This window comes from Bubalus bubalis, chromosome 4 (genome assembly GCF_019923935.1).
Source record: "Bubalus bubalis isolate 160015118507 breed Murrah chromosome 4, NDDB_SH_1, whole genome shotgun sequence".
Taxonomy (NCBI): Eukaryota; Metazoa; Chordata; class Mammalia; order Artiodactyla; family Bovidae; genus Bubalus; species Bubalus bubalis.
This window is the reverse complement of record NC_059160.1, coordinates 9013019-9032449: the sequence shown is the minus strand read 5'-3', so window position 1 is coordinate 9032449 and position 19431 is coordinate 9013019. Positions and strand designations below refer to the sequence as shown.

General features: G+C 49.7%; 2 protein-coding genes, 1 long non-coding RNA gene and 1 other non-coding gene across 4 annotated transcripts; 3 read left to right on the top strand and 1 right to left on the bottom strand.

The window, feature by feature from the left end:
* The first annotated feature begins 361 nt into the window (after positions 1 to 361).
* On the top strand, positions 362 to 434 carry TRNAG-CCC. The gene has a single exon. It is a non-coding gene; the product is annotated as a tRNA-Gly (tRNA).
* Positions 435 to 1155: 721 nt separating this feature from the next.
* Positions 1156 to 9708, top strand: LOC123333159 (MIEF1 upstream open reading frame protein). The gene is made up of 3 exons (XM_044940845.2): positions 1156 to 1296; positions 3727 to 4083; positions 9679 to 9708. The coding sequence occupies exon 2, from the start codon at positions 3755 to 3757 to the stop codon at positions 3965 to 3967; it is 213 nt and encodes a 70-aa protein (XP_044796780.1). The 5' UTR covers positions 1156 to 1296; positions 3727 to 3754; the 3' UTR covers positions 3968 to 4083; positions 9679 to 9708.
* LOC123333160 lies at positions 6312 to 19404 on the bottom strand. The gene is made up of 2 exons (XR_006550315.2): positions 19124 to 19404; positions 6312 to 9154 (listed from the first exon to the last, which is right to left on the bottom strand). It is a non-coding gene; the product is annotated as an uncharacterized LOC123333160 (long non-coding RNA).
* MIEF1 (mitochondrial elongation factor 1) lies at positions 9686 to 16147 on the top strand. The gene is made up of 4 exons (XM_006071288.4): positions 9686 to 9829; positions 11513 to 11690; positions 11889 to 12151; positions 12679 to 16147. The coding sequence occupies exons 1-4, from the start codon at positions 9686 to 9688 to the stop codon at positions 13483 to 13485; spliced, it is 1392 nt and encodes a 463-aa protein (XP_006071350.1). The 3' UTR covers positions 13486 to 16147.
* Positions 19405 to 19431: the final 27 nt, after the last annotated feature.

Below are 19431 nucleotides of genomic sequence, written 5' to 3'. Positions count from 1 at the left end.
CTCCTTGGATGTGGGCTTGCTCCTCTCAGCCACTGCCCCTTCCTGCTAGATGCTTTTTAATCCTCACAAAGGCTGAGAGGGGCTGAGAGGGTCTGAGAGGGGTCAGGTTAGGAAAGTTGCCAGAGGGCAAGCTGCTCTCTTTAAGGTAGAGCTGAATTTGGAGCAGGCTAGGCCTGATTACAAAGCCTGCCTTTTCCCCTACCCTTCTGAGATGCTGAGCTGGGAAAAGGGGGAAGAGGGCTGACAGATTCCATAAGGACATGGCTTCTGCCCTCAAATCTGATGAGAGACAAAACGCAATGGAGAAATTTAAAAACAGTGCCTAGCAAATAACAGGCGCCAATAAACGTGTTTGTGTACTTCCCTGGTGGTCCAGTGGCCAAGATTCTGCACTCCCAATGCAGGGGACCCAGGTTCCATTCCTGGTCAGGGAATTAGATCCTACAAGTCACAACTAAGAGTTCGCATGCAGCAACAAATATCCTGAGTGCCCCAACTGAGACCCGGATTAGCCAAAAAAAGAAAAAAGAAAAAAAAAAAAAATACCCAAACAACACATTTCCTTGAAGGAGTGAAGCCCTAACTGGGATGTGCAAACAGTTCTGTGGGACTCAAAGGAGACACCTAGGTGTGTTGGATGAGGGGCGCGGAATGAGCTGGAGACTTCTAGAGGGGATGTTTGAGGAGGACCTTGAACAGTAGGTCTTTAACAGTCGAGTGGTAACAGCACGGAAGGATGAAAAGAGAGCAATCTGGAAGAGCTTTAAAACCCACGATAGGGAACATTGTTAGTGCTAAACCTCCCCAGGGACCCTCCACGGCTCCAGCCCGAGATCAGCAAACAGTGCTGGGGCCTGACAGGTTATAGGGCTGACAGCAGGTTGGGGGACCAGCCCGCACAACGGCTGATCCAGCCCACACAACGGTTTCCCCCTCTCTTCCACCGGACCACTTGTCCGCGGCCCTCTGGGGCCCTCTGGGCGGGGTCCAAATGGCCTGGCCGGGCCCATCCTTAGGTGACGTCACGTATAGAGGCGGGACTCAGGACTGTGGGGCGGGGCCCCGCGAGGGGCGGGGCCCAACGCGGCTCCTGGCCCCACCCCGAGAGAGGCCTAGGCAGGGGAGACCGGAAGTCCTCCAGCCACCGTCGGCCTCCCGGCTCCCTTCGGTTCCTCCTCTCAGCTCCGGTCGCAAGGTCGTGGCCCGGAAGTAAAGGGGCCATGTTGGTGGGTGACCCTAGGAGAGGTACCGGGCGAGAGGCGAATCGCGAGTAGAGGAAGTGCGCGCGGTCCTCAGGTGAGCGGGGGGAGAGGTGACGGCTAGGGGTGGGGGTTCGCCACGCCTTCTCTCAGGGTCGCTGCCCGGCCGGGGCCCACACTATCGGCCTGATCACCGGGGGTCTCGCCCCAGCCTGCCCTGGTTTTTCCCCTGGAGGCCGCTCCGGGGCCTCGCCCCAACCTCCGGAGCTCTCCCGGTGCCCCACAGCCGGCCTGCCCCAGCCTCAGGGTCTTTCCACCCTGGTTCGGTGCGATCCCCCCAGGTAGGAGGAGGACCTGGGGACCCTCCAGGGCCCACCCGCCCATTCGCCTGTCGACCTTGTAACAGCTCTTGCATGCCAGTCGCCTCCTACTTCGTAAAACACTTTTCTGTTGATTTCTGGATTCATCTGTCCCACTCAGGGAGAGCTGGCGCCGAGGGGCGCTCTTCTGCAGTTGAGGCTAAAGGGATGAGGACGGTGGCTGGCTCACGCTCGCGCAGCAGGCTCTCAAGGCCAGAGGCTGACGGTAGCTGACTTTGGGCCCAAAGTTCAGACCTTTTTACCAGTCAGATACCTCTCCCATTCAGTCTCATTTCTTTATTTCAGAAAGAGGGGTGATCATTTTTTCCACACAGGGACACTTTGAGCGTCCTTCGTTAAGTTTATTTTTTGAGCCCTCGGTATGTGCCAGGCGCGGAACTGGGAAAGTTTGTACAGCACCTAGAAGTGCTGTATGCATGGTAAGATCCCAGCCCACGGTAGTTTTCATTCCACAGGCAGGCAGAGTTGGGGTCGGAAGTGCACCCCCGCTTGACAGCCCTGCCTGTGGGTGAGTTACTTCTCTCTGGGAGCATCAGTTTCCTCCACTTAAAATGGAGATACTGGTGACACTAGAATTGTTGATGGAATGAGATGTCACGTGGGACCTGCTTGGCCAGTGCCTGCTATCATAGTAAACAATCAATAAACATTAACCATTGTTGTTATGAACCCTGTCCACTTCATAAGTTCCTGAGTTTAAATGTGATAATGGATGACAAAGCACTTTGCAAATGGTAACATTCCGTGGTTCTGTAAGGGTTTATTGTTACTGAAGGTAGATGATGGTGGTTTATGTGTAACTAAATCTGATACTTATTGAGCACTTACAAACACACAAGGGGAGGTAGCATGAATCATAGCTGCCACAATAGATGGCTTGGCATATGCTGAGTGCTATTCTAACCACATTTAATCCTCATACTAACCATATGGAAAATAGTTTTAATCCCCATTTTACAAATGAGGAACTAAGGTAAGCCCAGAGAGGTTAAGAAACTTGCCCAGGGTAATTAGCTTACTAAGTGTTGGTGCTAGGATTCAAGTATGACTGAGGCCCTTTGTGGTGAAGTTATGTTACATGTGCTTCTTCCCTGGTGGCTCAGATGGTAAAGAATCTATCTGCAGTGCAGGAGACCGGGGTTCAACCCCTGGGTCGGGAAGATCCTCTGGAGGAAGAAATGGCAACCCACTCCAGTTACCTAGAGAAGCTAGGCTCCAGAGGAGCCTGGTGGGCTACAGTCCATGGGGTCACAAAGAGATGGACATGACTGAGCAACTAATATTTTCACTTTCACTTTACATGCAATATCTCAGGCAAGTTTCAAAATACTCCTATGAGGTAAGTACTATTAGCATAAAAGTACATAGCAATATATAAATGTAGATAGCATTATTTCTATTTTACAAGCGAGGAAACTGATGCTCAGAGAGGTTATGTACTTTGCCCAAAATCATATGGCAAGTAAGTGGCAGAGCCAAAACTCAAGCCCAGGTAGTCCAGCTTCCAGTACCTGACCTTTCAGCATAGCTGGTAGTTTCCCAGGAGCAGGAGTCTGTAGGCTGGGATCTAGTCCCGGCCCTGCCACTAAGTCACAATGTGACCTTGAGGGGGTCTCTGAGACCTGGATTAAGAACTACAGAATTACTGGTGACTCAGATGGTAAAGAATCTGCCTGCAACAAGAGAGACCTGGGTTCAATCCCTGGGTCAAGAAGATCCCCTGGAGAAGGGAATGGTTACCCACTCCACTATTCTTGCTTGGAGAATACCATGGACAGAGGAGCCTGGTGAGCTACAGTCCATGGGTTTGCAGAATCAGACATGACTGAGCAACTAACACTTTCACATTTCACTTTCATAGGTCCTTCTGGGCTTTTCTGGTGACTCAGCGGTAAAGAATCCACCTGTCAATGCAGGAAATGTGGGTTCAATCCCTGGGTGGGGAAGATCCCTGTGGAGAAGGAAATGGCAGCCCACTGCAGTATTCTTGCCTGGAGAATCTCATGGACTGAGGAGCCTGGCAGGCTACAGTCCAAAGGGTCACAAAGAGTCGGACACAACTGAGCAACTGAACGAGAACAACAGTGTAGTTCCCTTCTATCATTAATTCTGATTCTAGGCTTCTCTTTCTTCCCTCCTGTGTATAGCTTGACGCCCAGCCCCTGTCAGTCCCCCATGGCCTCATGGAGCCGAGAGGCGGTGCTGAGTCTCTACCGGACTTTGCTTCGCCAAGGCCGACAGCTTCGCTACACTGATCGAGATTTCTACCTTGCCTCCATCCGCCGTGAGTTCCGGAAAAACCAGAAACTGGAGGATCCCGAGGCCCGGGAGAAGCAGCTGGAAAAGGGCCTGGTCTTCCTCCACAGCAAGCTGGGAGGGATCATTTAGGATCCTCTCCTTTCCCCTCCCATCTTAATTCCAAGGGAAAGAGGACACAGGTGCCTTCCAGAGACACACCTGCCTCTCTCCCACCTCCACCTCACAGATGCATTAAGAAGTCTCAGGTTGGTAGGCCTGTGTTCCTGTAGGTTTCATTTTTTCTGATACAGGGGACCAGGAAAGGGAGAATCTTTCCTTTTAGTGGCCAAAGTTCTTTAGGCATACAGAAGGAAATAACATAAATAACAGAATGTTCCCTTATAAAATGCTCCCAGTTAAAAAGGCCCTTAGTTTCAAGTCCTACTAGGGATCATTTTTCTTCATAGAACATTTAATGTATGAAAATGCTAGAAAAATTACTGGTTAAAACTTAGATCTTGTTCCATCTGGCTCATTCTTCAGTGGATTCAGTTCTCTTGAGAATTAGATCATGTTCCCCCAAACATAACTACGTGGTTTAGTCACTAAGTCCAGTCCTACTCTTTGTGACCCCATGGACTGTAGCTCACCAGGCTCCTCTGTTCATGGAATTCTCCAGGCAAGAATACTGGAGTGGGTTGCCATTTCTTTCTCTGAGGATCTTCCCAACCTGGGGATTGAACCCAGGTCTCCTGCACTGCAGGCAGATTCTTTACCAACTAAGCCACTGGGAAGTGTAAACATAACTATACTCTGTTTCAAAAGTCTCTAAAGCAAGCATAGTGTCCAGACCTCAGAGGACTGCCTTCATGGCTCTGCTGCTAACAACTGTGGGATTTAGGGCAAATCATCCAATCTGTCCAGGCCTCCATTTCCTCATTTGTAGATGAAATAGCATCCCACTCCAGTATTCTTGCCTGGAAAATTCCATGAACAGAGGAGCTTGGCGGGCTAGCTACAGTGGGGTTGCAAAGAGGACACGACTGAGCACCACCACTAAAATAGTACCCACTTCTTCAGCTTATTGCAAGAGTTAATGAGAAAATGCACAGAGTGCTTCAATGGTTCTTGGTCAGTGGTATGTGAGCTCTGTTTCCTGTCATGCCAGGGTGACCAGCAAGTTCCACTGTAACCTGATGACTGTATTTAATTCAGCAACTAGATGGGGAAACAGTGGAAACAGTGTCAGACTTTATTTTTGGGGGCTCCAAAATCACTGCAGATGGTGACTGCAGCCATGAAATTAAAAGACGCTTACTCCTTGGAAGAAAAGTTATGACCAACCTAGATAGCATATTCAAAAGCAGAGACATTACTTTGCCAACAAAGGTCTGCCTAGTCAAGGCTATGGTTTTTCCAGTGGTCATGTATGGATGTGAGAGTTGGACTGTGAAGAAAGCTGAGCACCGAAGAATTGATGCTTTTGAACTGTGGTGTTGGAGAAGATTCTTGAGAGTCCCTTGGACTGCAAGGAGATCCAACCAGTTCATTCTAAGGAGATCAGCCCTGGGATTTCTTTGGAAGGAATGATGCTAAAGCTGAAACTCCAGTACTTTGGCCACCTCATGCAAAGAGTTGACTCACTGGAAAAGACTCTGATGCTGGGAGGGATTGGGGGCAGGAGGAGAAGGGGACGACAGAGGATGAGATGGCTGGATGGCATCACTGACTCGATGGACGTGAATCTGGGTGAACTCCGGGAGTTGGTGATGGACAGGGAGGCCTGACGTGCTGCGATTCCTGGGGTCGAAAAGAGTCGGACACGACTGAGTGACTGAACTGACTGAACTGAAGGCAGGTGACTGGAGTTGAGACTGAGCCAGGTCTAGAAGGACATCGAATCTCCTGTTGAGGAAGTCGTGATATCTGATGAGGGGGTGGTGGGCACCACAGCTTTGTCAGCCGAGGAGTGGTGTGGATGAGGGGTCAGGGCAGTGGCAGCATGCAGAGTAAATTGGTGAGAGGCTCCAGAGGGGGTGAATCTGAGCAGATGAGTGGAGGGACTGAGGCGGTGGGGTGGCTGCATGTAGGTGCAATGTGGGCAGCAGGGGACTTTACCAAGTGGGGGCTGGTGTAGCAGGAGGAGAGAGGATGAAGGATGACTTTGAGGTGGAAAGCATGCCAGCTGGGTGGAGGGTACTGTTTTCAACAGAGAGGGAAGGCAGGAGGAGCCATGTGTAATGGTTTTGGGTTGATTGGCAGACCTGCCTTTGGGAGTAAAGGGCAGGTAGGAAGTGATGCCCACTTTCCTATGCCTGCATAGGGAAAGTGTAAGTGAGTACTGAAGATTTTGTGTTCAGAGTCTATTTTGAGTGTGAGTTGCGTTAAAGGTTGCTGCCACTACCTCCTCCAAAAACAAAAAAAAATCCATAGAATTAGTAGCTCACTGGTGGAACAGATGCATTAAGTCCAGTCTGTCAAGTACTGCTGGCCCTGGGGGCAGTGAATGAGCCAGAATGGTCCTGGGGCATATGGTCTAGTGGTGCATGGAGAGTAGATGGGTACAAGGTGGGGCTGCAGGCTGTTTGGGACCCCTGTAACCTGCACCCCAGCACCGTGAGCTCTAGGTTCAACTCACGACTGCACAGCTTACTCGCATGGTGACTTTGGGCCAGTTACCTGACCTCTGCCTCAGTTTCTTCATCTGACAGGGGAGCTAACAATGTGACTGACCTCATGGGATTGTTGTGAAGAATAAGAGAGCAAAGAGGGGGAAAATGCCCAGCACATGGTACATGCTCAATGTATGGTAGTTCTTATCATGCATACTTAAGCCAGGTCATGTTTAGTTCGAATCATATGACCTTTTCAAGTAAAAGAAGTTGGAATGTTCAGAGTTCTGTGTCGTCATTCTAGGAAGCCACAGGGCCAGTGTTACTCATCCCCGCCACTGCCAGTACACGGGGTGGTGAGTATGTCCGTTCCCATTCTTGTGTCTGAGGAGGCAGGTTAAACACCATGTCTGAAGTGTCAGCAGAGTTCACATTCTGCATCCTCAGCCCTGCCCACCGGGACAGTGGTTCCTCCTCTTTTTTTAAATACTTTTAACTAGTTGTGTGTGTACAGTTCAGTGGTGTTAAGAATATTCATCTTATGATGTAACAGATCTCCAGAGCTTTTTCATCTTGTAAAACTGAAACTAAACCACAGGGCTCCTTCCTAATTGTGCAAGGACCCAGGCTCCTTCCCCCTTGTTAGACAGAGCTCCTACCCCTCACTGGCTCCCAGCTAGTAGAGCACGGCCTGAGTGGAGGGTATACTGTGGATAAGCAGTTTCAACTGGAATAGGTTGAGTTCAGTTTTAGAAACTCCGATCTCCCTGGGGCAGCTTGTGGGTGTTCTCTGTTCTTGCTGGTTGCTAGGTCGTCAGCACCACCTGGTCCTTGGATTGGGCAGGGAATATACTGCACTGGTGTAGAAAAGCCTTTTCCCAAGTCTGCTCAACGTAATAGTTTTGGTCTCAAGCCCAGGATGGCATCGGTGTGGGTTTCAGAGACCGTTCCTGGCTCCATTTCAGAAGGTGAAATGGACCTCACAGGACAATCTGGATTGCTGAGTGCCTTCTGAAACGTGACCTTTGTCCTGTGGATGGAAATCGTAGAAGACTTAATGATAGCCCACGTTCGTAGAGTCCTTTAACAGTTGATAAAATGTTCACGTGCAGTATTTTAGTAGCTGTGTTGTCCTTACTACAACCCTGTGATTTAGGCCGTGCAGGCATCATTATCCCCTTTACATAGCTGAGGGGCTGAGTAACTCATTTGAGGTCACCCAGCTAGTTAGTCAGGGCTCAATGGCAGGTTCTCGAGATTTCTGACTCTAAAATTCAGCCTCTTCTGTCGTGCCACCTCACTGCCTCATTCTCACCAGCCATCAGAGGGTCAAGGACTAAATGCCCCAGAGAGGCTCCTTCCAGCTTCCGCGCAGAGGGGAGCTGGGCCCTTCTTGCTCTGCTGTATCATATGCAAGGATCATTTAGGAGATGGTTCTCCCTATTGTAAATACATCCCTAAAGAGCCTTTTGTTTTAAAAGAAATAAAACAGTGGTTGGAATAGAAAATGGAGCCCGCTCCATTATTCTTGCCGAGAGAATTCCACGGACAGAGGGGCCTGGCGGGCTACAGTCCATGGGGTCGCAGAGTCAGACACGACTGAGCACACACACAAAACAGTGCTCATCATTCTGTATGGGGAACTGTACCTGTCAGCTTTGTCCTGATTGTGTTAGTTTGCCTCGGGGACATTTATGTCCCATCTCTGTCTCAGTGGCTGCTGGAGGGATGATGATGGCTAGAGTTCCTGCCTGACCCCACCTGCAAATACAGAGTTTCCCTCTTCTCAGCCTTGCTTGCTCTGAGCATTTGAAGTGGAAGTGTATTTAATTTGGCCAAGTCTCTCATCCTGTCCCTGAACCTGAAGCATCTACTAACTGCAGAAGGTGGAGAAGAGAACAGAGAAGTGCCAAGGTGGTGAATTCTAGTTAGAGAAAAAGGAAGGCTTGACTGCAACTCCTGCTGAAATAAGTAGAGTCAGAAATACTCCTTTCTTGTTGATGATGCGGTGTGAGATGAGTAGTACTCGGTTGTAAGGGTATTCGAAAGAAATCACTTGACACTGGAAGGTGCGCCAGCGATCTTGTCCCTCTGTCCTCCCATTCTGGGTATACGGGTGAATGGTACACAACTCTTTATAGGGAGTTCCCGGGATACAGGACACGGGAGGAAGAAGAAAGCAGTGTGAAGCGCCGTGCTCAGATCTGAGCCACTTTGTCATCCCTCATCTGGGTTGGGCCCAGGGTTTTAAGTCCATGGGAAATGGGTTTTTTGGGGGATGAGGGGAACTTCAGTCAGGATGGCCCCGTTGTTGCCAAGGAACGAAGGTGAGCTCACCCCGCGTGAACCCTGTACGGAGGCCAGCCTCGTCTGCACTGTGCCTGTGAACTCCACTCGGGGGGCCACATTTTCAGTGCATTTTTCAGGTGCATGTGAACGGGTGGATTTTCTTGTTCTCCAGTTAGCAGCTCAGTCTCCAGCGACCGTTGTGTTTATTCAGTCTCTGCCCCAGAGCCAGGCTCACCTGGGCTTCTCGTGGTCCCCTGCGCACTCTCCCCGAGAAACAGCATTTGTCAAGTGGGACTGTCCGCAGAGAGTTCTTTTCTTCTTTGGCCCTTCCTCACGCATGGACTTGTAGTTACGCCTCCGTGTGCCAGGGTATTCAGTCCGTGTCATCGTTGTTACCATTGTTGGCAGAAAGTTCGCAGAATAGGAACAGTTTGATCTGGGCAAGGGTAGACATGATAGAGAAGGAAAAGCATCACGCTAGGAGTTGCGAGTTGTGCATGTGGCTCCGTCATCCCTTTTCTCTGAGCCCTCTGACAAGTCACCTCCCTGTGTATGAGGTGATGTGATGGGACTAGATGGGCCGCCTCTAATTAAATGAGACCTTCTCTGCTCTGACTTTCCACAAGCAGTTGGGAAAGGGGCCGGAGGATTGGGTTTCGTGGTGGGGTTTTCACTCTAATACAAGAAAGGGTTGACCATGAGCTTAGTGCTCTCTATAATCTCAATAGACGGGTGGGGTGGTTTTCCCATAATTAGCATGATCATTTCCTCCGCCTGCATCCAGGTACATCCAGGACACACTACCTCCCTCCTGGCCCTCGAGCGTGGAGCGCTAGAGTCAGGAGGATTTGGTTTGCTGGAACTCAGGAGTACCCTGGATTAGCCCGAAGCGGGAGGGAGGGAGGAGGTCCGTTCTCAGGGCCGCAGGAGGCGACAGCTGAGTTTTGCCTCTGTCCTCAGGTGCGCGATGGCAGGCTCTGGTGAGCGCAAGAGCAAGAAGGATGACAATGGCATTGGGACGGCCATCGATTTTGTACTCTCCAACGCCCGGCTGGTGCTGGGGGTGGGAGGAGCAGCCATGCTGGGCATCGCTACGCTGGCAGTTAAGCGGGTAAGTGCACTCAGCCCAGGCCAGGCATTGGAGAGGTGGCGAGGCTGCCAAGTGGAGCTGACCTAGAATAAGACCGTGATACTGCTAATGGGAACGTAACATGGCAATTGGACATTATTAGACAAGACCTTAAGAGAATTAAGTAAATATGCTTCTAGGATCCTGTTATAAAGAAACTATTGGAAATACAAAGAAAGAAGTTTATCCCAGGGTTAAATTGAAAAATAACCAAAATAGCTTTTTGTGACCACCTTACTTAAAACAGCAGCACCCTCACCACATATATATTTCCTATTTCCCTTTCCCACTTTACTCTTAATTAACACCTGTATCTGCCTGCTTTTGCTTGTTGATTATGTATCTGAATCCCTGTAGTGGACTGCAGACTCCATGAAGGCAGGAGTTGGGTTGGGAAACTGATGTATTTTGTACACCGAGAACAGTGCCTAGCACAGAGCAGCCATTCAGTGATGTGTTTGGTAAGTAAATGGATTGGTGTTTGACATTACGGTGCACTGATCAGGTACAGTTGTATCATCAGAAATTGTACCGTATTGTTCAGCCCTGATTCATTCTTAGTGATACGAGGAGTGATAAAAATGACGAGTAAAAAATCAGTTTTTTAAGGTATATATAGAGGGAGATTGGAGAAGGCAATGGCAACCCATGCCAGTACTCTTGCCTGGCAAATCCCATGCACGGAGGAGCCTGGTGGGCTGCAGTCCATGGGGTCACTAGGAGTTGGACACGACTGAGCGACTTTACTTTCACTTTTCACTTTCATGCATTGGAGAAGGAAATGGCAACCCACTCCAGTGTTCTTGCCTGGAGAACCCCAGGGACAGGGGAGCCTGATGGGCTGCCGTCTATGGGGTCACACAGAGTTGGACACGACTGAAGTGACTTAGCAGCAGCATAGAGGAAGATGCTAATTATATATACATATTTCCAGAAAGAAATATACCAAAATATTAATAGTTATCTTCTGGTGTGACTTCCCTGGTGGCTCAGGCAGTAAAGAGTCCACCTGTAATGCAGGAGACCTGGGTTCTATCCCTGGGTTGGGAAGATCCTCTGGAGGAGGAAATGGCAACCCACTCCAGTATTCTTGCCTAGAGAATCCCTTGGACAGAGAAGCCTGGCGGGATACAGTCCATGGGGTCACAGAGAGTCAGACACGACTGAGCGACTAAGCACACAGCACGGCACTTAGTCTGCCAGACCCTGTCATGCCCTGAAATGGGTACTGAGCCCCCGCTGCACTGACGGGGCCTGACTCAGATGTCGGCTGCTCCTCGTGGGGTCCAGCTGGTGTCTGTGCCCCCAGGACAGAGAGGTGGCCCTGTGGACAAGCCCAGCAGGGGCACAGGTCTGACCCACGTCAGGGAAGCCCTGGGGCCTGGGTGGAGGAGGGGGTGTCCCCAAGTCACCCAGCAGGGTCTTATGAATAGAACTAGCAGAAATTATGAGGTTTTTTTTTCTGGGTTGTGACATTATGGATAAATGTGTTTCTTACTTATTTATATGATTTAGTATTTCCTGAGATTTTTCTGTGTGGAGCAAAGCATTCCATAATCTAAAATAAAATGACATTATTGAAAAGTAGTAGTGGAACTCAATATGGGAGAACTGGTGGGAAGCAGGAAAGAAGGTCCACATGCTGGGTCCTCTCTGCTCTTTCAGATGTACGACAGGGCTATCAGCGCCCCCACCAGCCCCACCCGCCTGAGCCATTCAGGGAAAAGGAGCTGGGAAGAACCAAACTGGATGGGCTCTCCCCGACTGCTCAACAAGGACATGAAGGCAGGCCTGAGCAGGTCCCTGCAGGCCCTTCCCACAGGCTCCTCTGCCTTCGACACAGGTGAGGAAGGCTGTTTCCCTCTGGGACTCATCTCGGGCTCTTGGTGCTACTCTTGCCCTCAACACGTTTCTTAAGGACACACGCGCCAGGCACCACGCTGGCCTTTTGTGCTAAGCCCTTCTCCTCTCTGGGGCTGAGGCGGCTGTGGATGAGCAAGCATGGGATGAGCTCACAGGCCTCTCTTTCTTGCCTTGGCAGATACATTCTGCCCGCCCCGGCCCAAGCCATTGGCCAGGAAGGGCCAGGTAGACTTGAAGAAGTCACGACTCCGCATGTCCCTGCAGGAGAAACTTCTCACTTACTACCGGAACCGGGCGGCCATTCCTGCCGGCGAGCAGGCTCGGGCCAAGCAAGCTGCTGTGGACATATGTGCTGAGCTCCGGAGCTTCCTGCGGGCCAAGTTGCCTGACATGCCACTTCGGGACATGTACCTGAGTGGCAGCCTCTATGATGACTTGCAGGTAACCAGGGGGTGCTTACGAAGGGTAGGGTGGTTCTGACCACAATGCTTCTCAATAGTGCCACTGGGGCAGAAGATCAGTGTCCCAGGCTTGCCAAAAAAGATTAGTCTTACTCCTTCTGAATTCTGCACATGTGGTAACATTTGATCCCTGCCTTTAACTCGTTTTCAGTCATAAAACTTCTAGGAAGCTTTTAGAGGCTTCCTCCTTCCTTATTCTTGTTCCAGTTTCTCCTTCCTGGCTTTCTGTCTTCTGGGATCTTGAAGGCATGGAGGATGTTATATGCACTTCTGAGTCTAGAAACAGTGGGGTGTGTGGAACGAGCACAGGCTCTAATGTCTAACAGACCTGGGTTTAAGACCTCACTCTGAATTAATGTGGTCATGTGCAAGAATTTTTAGTTTCCTTTTTTGCTGGGTTCGGAGGGTGGTGGTGGGGGATACAAGATGGTGAGACCTGTGTTTGGGGAAACTTGTCTCTTGAGGAGATGAAGGTCCCTCAAACCCTTTTTAATTTTGCTATAATAGGTGGTGACAGCCGACCACATCCAACTCATTGTGCCCCTCGTGTTGGAGCAAAACCTGTGGTCGTGTATCCCCGGGGAGGACACCATCATGAACGTCCCTGGCTTCTTTCTAGTTCGCCGGGAGAATCCAGAGTATTTTCCTCGTGGTAGCAGTTACTGGGACCGCTGTGTAGTAGGGGGCTACCTTTCTCCGAAGACGGTGGCAGACACGTTTGAGAAGGTAGTGGCTGGCTCTATCAACTGGCCGGCCATCGGGTCCCTCTTGGACTACGTGATTCGACCAGCCCCACCCCCAGAGGCCCTGACTCTGGAAGTGCAGTATGAGCGGGACAAGCACCTTGTCATTGACTTCCTGCCATCAGTGACCCTTGGTGACACTGTCTTGGTGGCCAAACCACACCGGCTAGCCCAGTATGACAACCTGTGGCGGCTGAGCCTGCGTCCTGCTGAGACGGCGCGCCTGCGGGCCCTGGACCAGGCCGACTCGGGCTGCCGCTCCCTGTGCCTCAAGATCCTCAAGGCCGTATGCAAGTCCACTCCGGCCCTGGGCCGCCTCACTGCCAGCCAGCTCACCAATGTCATCCTCCACTTGGCCCAAGAGGAGGCTGACTGGTCCCTAGACGTGCTGGCCGACCGCTTCCTGCAGGCCTTGAGGGGGCTCATCAGCCACTTAGAGGCTGGCGTTCTGCCCAGTGTCCTGAACCCCAAGGTGAACTTATTTGCAGAGCTCACCCCTGAGGAAATAGACGAATTGGGATACACTCTCTATTGCTCGTTATCCGAGCCGGAGGTGCTGCTGCAGACGTAGGGCAGGTGAAGGCCAAAGCAGGTGTCGGGTGCTCAGGCCCGATTCTCCGTTAGAAACACTTGGCTACATAGTTGGTGCCTCACAGGGTCCCTAGGTGCCTCCTGTCTTGCTGGTCATCACCCTGGTCACTTCATGCTGATTAGAATGCCATTTCTGTCTCCCCTTTTCTCACCTTCCCTTTCGACTTTTGTTATCAAACACTGTGCTCCCTACTCTTCCCCTCCCCATGCTCCAGGTTAGTTTTCCTTGAATGAACTGAGAAGGTGGAGCCCCGGCCTGAGCTGTGGCGACCACTTGGTATTTTGCATCTTGGCCTAGGTCTGTCGTGTCGGCTGTGCCGCCTGCCCTTCTTCGGCGTCTGCTCTGTCTTTCCTGCCTGTTCACATCTTCTTTGTTGCTCTTTTTTCCTGGAGTGCATCTGCCTAATTAAGATGTTGCCTTGCAGTTGACTGTCACTGAAGTTAGGATTGCATGTTTCAAACTCAACTCTGCAGGGAGTGCTCAGACAGTATTTAGGATTTCCGGGGATAAAGCTGGTGGAAAAGCTGGTCTTTGACCCAAGTTCCTGGAAAAAAGAAGCCCACCCCCACCTCTTGACCAATTCATATCCAGAAGGACCGAGAAGGTCTCCTGGGCACCCTGTTGGCTGTCGCACAGGGGAGTGAGGGCTCAAGATAAACTGGATGCAGAGTTATTCGGAGACTGTTTCTCAGTGGCCATTGGTGAGAGTGCAGGTGGGCGAACCTGGAGGTGGCGGTGGGGTCTGTGTGCCTGATGTCTGTGCCTCACCTGGGGCTGCTCACATCCGGCGCCGCTGGGTGCAGGTGTCAAGAGACGCGGACGGAAGGGCTGCTGTTGGCCCCTCCCTGCCGTATTGCCGATGAGGACAAGGCCTTCAAGGACACAGTCTTAGTGCGTGAGGTTGACAGGCAGCTGAACATCAATGACCACATTCTTCCCTGTCAGGCCTGCGTTTCTCGGATATTGCCTTAGCCCAAGAACAGGTCCAAGACCCAGCCCTTCGATCCCCAGTGTGTGCCATATGAACATGAAGGAGTGTTTGCTGAACTCTGCAGGCATCACCAGAGGGCAGGCAGACATGCACAGACCTCCTCCCTCCATCCCGTCTCTCACCCAGCACCTGGGGAGATCGGTGCTACCCAGGAAGAGCACATGGCTAGAACACATGAGAGGGAGGTGGGTACTTCCCACATTCCTTCTTGTTTTCTGCTGCTAAAATTGCACTATTTATCGCAATGTAAAAAGTATCCTGAGAGTGGGGAGGAATATTTAATATACAATGTCAGTGCTTCTTGTTTTGTGTGGTTTTTTTCCTGTTTGTGGCAGGAGGCTGATGATAATTCTATTTCTGATCTTCCCATCCAGTATTTTGTTCTCCCATCACATCTTATTTTTATTCTTACTACCTCTCCATCAATGAGATTCTGGTGAAGCTCTCTGCAGCTGTCTCATTCCTTTCCAATGACAGCGACATGAAATGACTCTTTAAATAGCATTGAAACCTTAGCTTCCCTTTGAATTTAAGGTAGAGACTCCTGTCCCCTTTTTTGTCATGGTTTAGTAGGTTGAGCAGTAGGGTTAACATTGGCTATATTTAGAGTCTTCCTGTCTCTTCTCTTACATACATGCAAAGGCCCCTGAAATGGTTCAGTTGTTCCCTTTGTATGAAGACATTGAGAGAGAATGAAAAACAACAGCGCAGAACCCTGAGAGAGGTTCTCCCTGTTGGCTGTTCATCAGAGTCAAACCGGGAGTTTACAATGCTCTGTATGCCTGAGTACCATCCAGGGTGACTGGTGTAGAGGCTGTGGGGTGGAGCCGAGCACTGATGCACCCATCTGCTGTCATCAGAAGAAAAGGATAGGGCTACGAGTGTTTGAAAAGCATTCCTTCTTGTTTTTCTTCATTCAGAGAAAGGATCTGGTTTTCCCCATGTGAATATTAGAAAACCTGGAATTTTCCCAAGCAGGTGTCTCTGATCAAATTCTATATAAGACATTGGATGGAGACTCAAAAAACAAAAGACTTTAAAGACCAGATCCCAAATCATCTAAGCCAAGTGTAATTTGAGTTTATCTCCGAGCACCTTTCTACAGGCAGCTCCGTCTCTTACCTGTTTTCACAAAACCAAAATGCCTAACTCTGCCATTTCACAAGCAAGAATCTCTTAGCGGTCCTCAGAACTAGAAGCAGTGGGAATTCTTGACTCTAGTCCTGGTGGATTTGCTGATTGAGATGGGGCAAGTCCCATCATCACATGTGGATGAAGTTCAATGCTTTGAGATTCTTGGATGGAGGAGGGGACCCCCCCTACACACACCTACACACACACTTTTTTTTCATCTTTGGGGAAAGATGTAGGGCCTTTCCCTGCCTTTCTACTCGGTAACTTTCACCTTTGCCTGAAGTAACAGCATCTGCTTCTACTCCATCTGGAAATTTTTTTGCACCATCTAGGTTAACAAACCACATAGTTAAGCTTAATGCTTGAAAAAAGACTCATCATCTCAAAAACCCAATCAATTCCAAAGTGTATTTTGGTTTTCCCTGTTGCCCCTTCCTAAAACATGAGTTCAATTCAAAGTACTTTATACTCTTGGTTGTGACTTTTTTTTCCAAATAAAAAAATAACTGAAGCTCATGTTTGGAAAAATTGTGTTGTGAGACCTATAATCTTTCCTCCTGGGCTCAGCCCCTGTGGTCCTCCTGTTCATATTCTTGATTGGCCGGTGTTGCTCCCTGGTACTTCACTCAAGTTGAGAACGCAAATGGTTTTGATGAGGAATCAGCTTCGGGATCAAGAGCCCTGGAGAGGGTTGGGGGTGGGGATGTGTGAGTGGGGATCCCTGCCATGTGTCCAGAGGCTCTGTTGTGGCACACCTTTGAGACTATGACCCTGGCCGAGAACTGCTCTCACAGGATGTGTTAGAACCCTGACCTTTGAGCCGAAGCTTAAAGCGAAAGAGAATGCTAAGAGGACCCAGGACTAGAGCTGTGAGGCAGTAGCCCTCGTAGATACACTTAGCTGATTGGAAGAGGCCAAAATACCAGAGGTGTGTGTTCTGGGGCTAACTGTGTACAATGCGTTGCTTACCTTTTCGTTACAGTCACATCATGCTCTCTGTTCTTCACCCCTGAGGCCAGGCCCACAACCTGCCATCCAGTCATTTGCCTGCCCTTCAATAAGAGGTTACCATGTCTGGAGGATAGGTTTGGAATCCGGCACCAGTCTTTTCTGTCCTGTCTGGGCTAGGTCCAGAGAGAAGCAGCTTAGCCCTGAGACCCAGACAACTACTATCCTTTTTCTCCTTGAGGGAGGAAATAAAGCCGGGGAATGTGCTGTCTGTCTACAGCATGGGAAGACGAAAATAAAGAGTTTCCAACAGCTTTGGCTTGTGTGTGTGGTATGAAACATTTTCCTACAGGAGTGGGACTGGTTCTCCATTTGCAGGTAGGAGACACTTTGAACTGGATTACCATAATGGAAAGGATGGGACGACCTGCTACTGGAGTCATTCTCCCACCCCTCTGCAGTGTCAGTCTGGAGCGGGATTACTTTAATTCTCAGCCATTGATATGGTCATCTGTCAAGAAGCACTGACAGCTCCCTCCATACAGCAAATGGAGGACACGTCCCCCTGGGTCCTTGGTGACACCTTTGGAACACTTGAGTAGTGGCCCAGGGGTTCTTACTGTCTTTGCACAGAAAGACTAGATGCCTTATGTATGTCGAGATATTTGTGATTCCCCAAGGGGAAAGAAAAACCGCATCTAGTATGCTTTGCCTATACTAGTTGTTCAGTTGTTGATTTCATCTCTGTAAATAATAGTCCTCTGAGGAAGCAGGATGATGTAATGGAGATGGGGACGGGGGACCTAGTAGGTTCAGAAGACCTCAGTTCTAATAAAAGTAGTAATAGGAACTATTTATCCAGCACTTATCAGATACCAGGAGCTTTGGCTCAGTGCTTGCATGTATTACCTTACTTCATTCTAAGCATACTCATCATGAGCCTCATCTTACAGATCAGGAATCAGACTCAGCAAGGATAACTCACTCAACCAAAACGTCTCCACTAATAGCCAAATTTGGGGGTATTTGCCCCTAAAAATCTCTCAACTCCTACCTCATACTGCCTTCACGGGGCAAGAACACTTCATCCCTTTAGTCCTCAGTTTATCACTGAAAAGAAATTGTTAGACTAAACCGAATCAAGTCAATAAAATGGTCAGTAGTCACGGAGGACAGTGCTTCCTCAATTTTTCACATCACAGTCCTCAAAGGAATAATATTTGTAGAGCCCACTTAAGTGGATGGAAGCAAAAACTCAAGGTTTCCACCTCTACAGGGCTTTTCCTCACCACTCTTAACAGTTCCCCAGTAGAGAGTGCAACACACACACACACACACACACGTCGCTCAGTCGTGTCCGACTCTTTTTGACCCAATGGATTGTAGCCTACCAGGCTCCTCGGTCCATGGGATTTTCCAGGCATGAATACTGGAGTGGGTTACCTGTTTCCTTTGCCAGGGGATCCTCCTGACCCAGGGATCGAACCCGGGTTTCCCGCATTGTAGGCAGACACTTTACCGTCTGAGCCACCAGGGAAGCCCATCGAAAACACAAGAGTAGGAGTAAGTTTCAAAAGGATGTCAGTTGAAATCTTTTATAGATGAAATCTACTTCCTAGAAGTCAACTCGCCAATTATATGCACAGTTGGAGACAAGAGGCTGCATTAAAAAAGGTCCAACTGGAAAATATCTCGGGTACCCAATTAGATCCAGTTATTCTGCGTCTGTGGATTTAAAATGATCATCATCCACGGTGGAATAGATGTGTCCCTCGTTGCTTAGAAAACCCACAGCTAGCTTGAGGCTACGGACATGTGTTGGAGTTGGTTCTTGAGATCCTGAACACAAACTACCGCAATTGGGCATTGGGAGGACTTGCTGAGAAGCGATTGTGCCTTGGAGTTACTGCGGTGGGAGATAATTGAAACTACCCGAGAGACAGCAGCTTAATAAAATCTCTCCTTGTTCTTAGCGGAATTGAAACTACATAAATGGAAAGAAATCCCCTCTGTAACATAATAGCAATTTATACTTTAGCAAAATGGATTATGTAAACATACATTGGGCTGTAGGATTATGCATTTCCTCGACTTTTACAGTCAAAAGTAGGGACGCGGAGCTGGCCTTTGATGGTAGGTGGGCACAGATGAGGCGATTCGACTGACGTAATCAGCCAACCTTTTCAGAAGTGTCTGCATGAAAACGACACTGTGAAAACGCACACACGAAGTGGCACTTCCTTTTGCCTTTTATCTTCGGGCCTGAAACTGGTCGCTAGTTAGGGGCTTCACTGAGAACGGCAGGAAAGGACTGCATGGCCGGGACCTAACGCCATTATTTGGGACGCACTAGGCAAGGGCTGCCCCAGGCAATCAAGACCGGCTCCGGGGGGACCGGCCTGAGAAATCCAATGCAAAGTGTTACCACAGAAAAAAGCCAGTGGGCGACAGCACCAGACGGCGGCAACCTCACCGGCCGCTCCGCCCCTTCCCGCGCAGATCAGGAGCTTGAGCCAATAGAAATTGAAGATATATATGACTCACCGTGCCTGACCAATCATCTCGACGCGCTCTCTCCTCCATTATCTCGCGCGAGAACCAGGAGACCGTCTACTTCACAATAAAAACCTTTCTTGGGGTAAAAGACTTCTTTCTCCGCCCCTCGAGCCAACGCCGGAAGTGAGTGTACGGATCCCTCCGCGCTCTCTGGCGGCGGCCTGGAGTGACTCTTTGATTTTAAAAGCCTTGTAAAAAAAAGTGCACCTTTTTCCTGAAGCCGTAAATAAAAAACTTAACAAACTCCCTCTTCACTGATATGCCCTAGACATAAAAGTCGGAGATTTGTAAACGAT

Bases quoted from the DNA above. Each gene is read 5' to 3' on its own strand.
- MIEF1 (XM_006071288.4), top strand. From the start codon at position 9,686: ATGGCAGGCTCTGGTGAGCGCAAGAGCAAGAAGGATGACAATGGCATT. The intron at 9,830-11,512 runs GTAAGTGCACTC...CTGCTCTTTCAG, and splicing joins CTACGCTGGCAGTTAAGCGG to ATGTACGACAGGGCTATCAG. The intron at 12,152-12,678 runs GTAACCAGGGGG...TTGCTATAATAG, and splicing joins GCCTCTATGATGACTTGCAG to GTGGTGACAGCCGACCACAT.
- LOC123333159 (XM_044940845.2), top strand. From the start codon at position 3,755: ATGGCCTCATGGAGCCGAGAGGCGGTGCTGAGTCTCTACCGGACTTTG.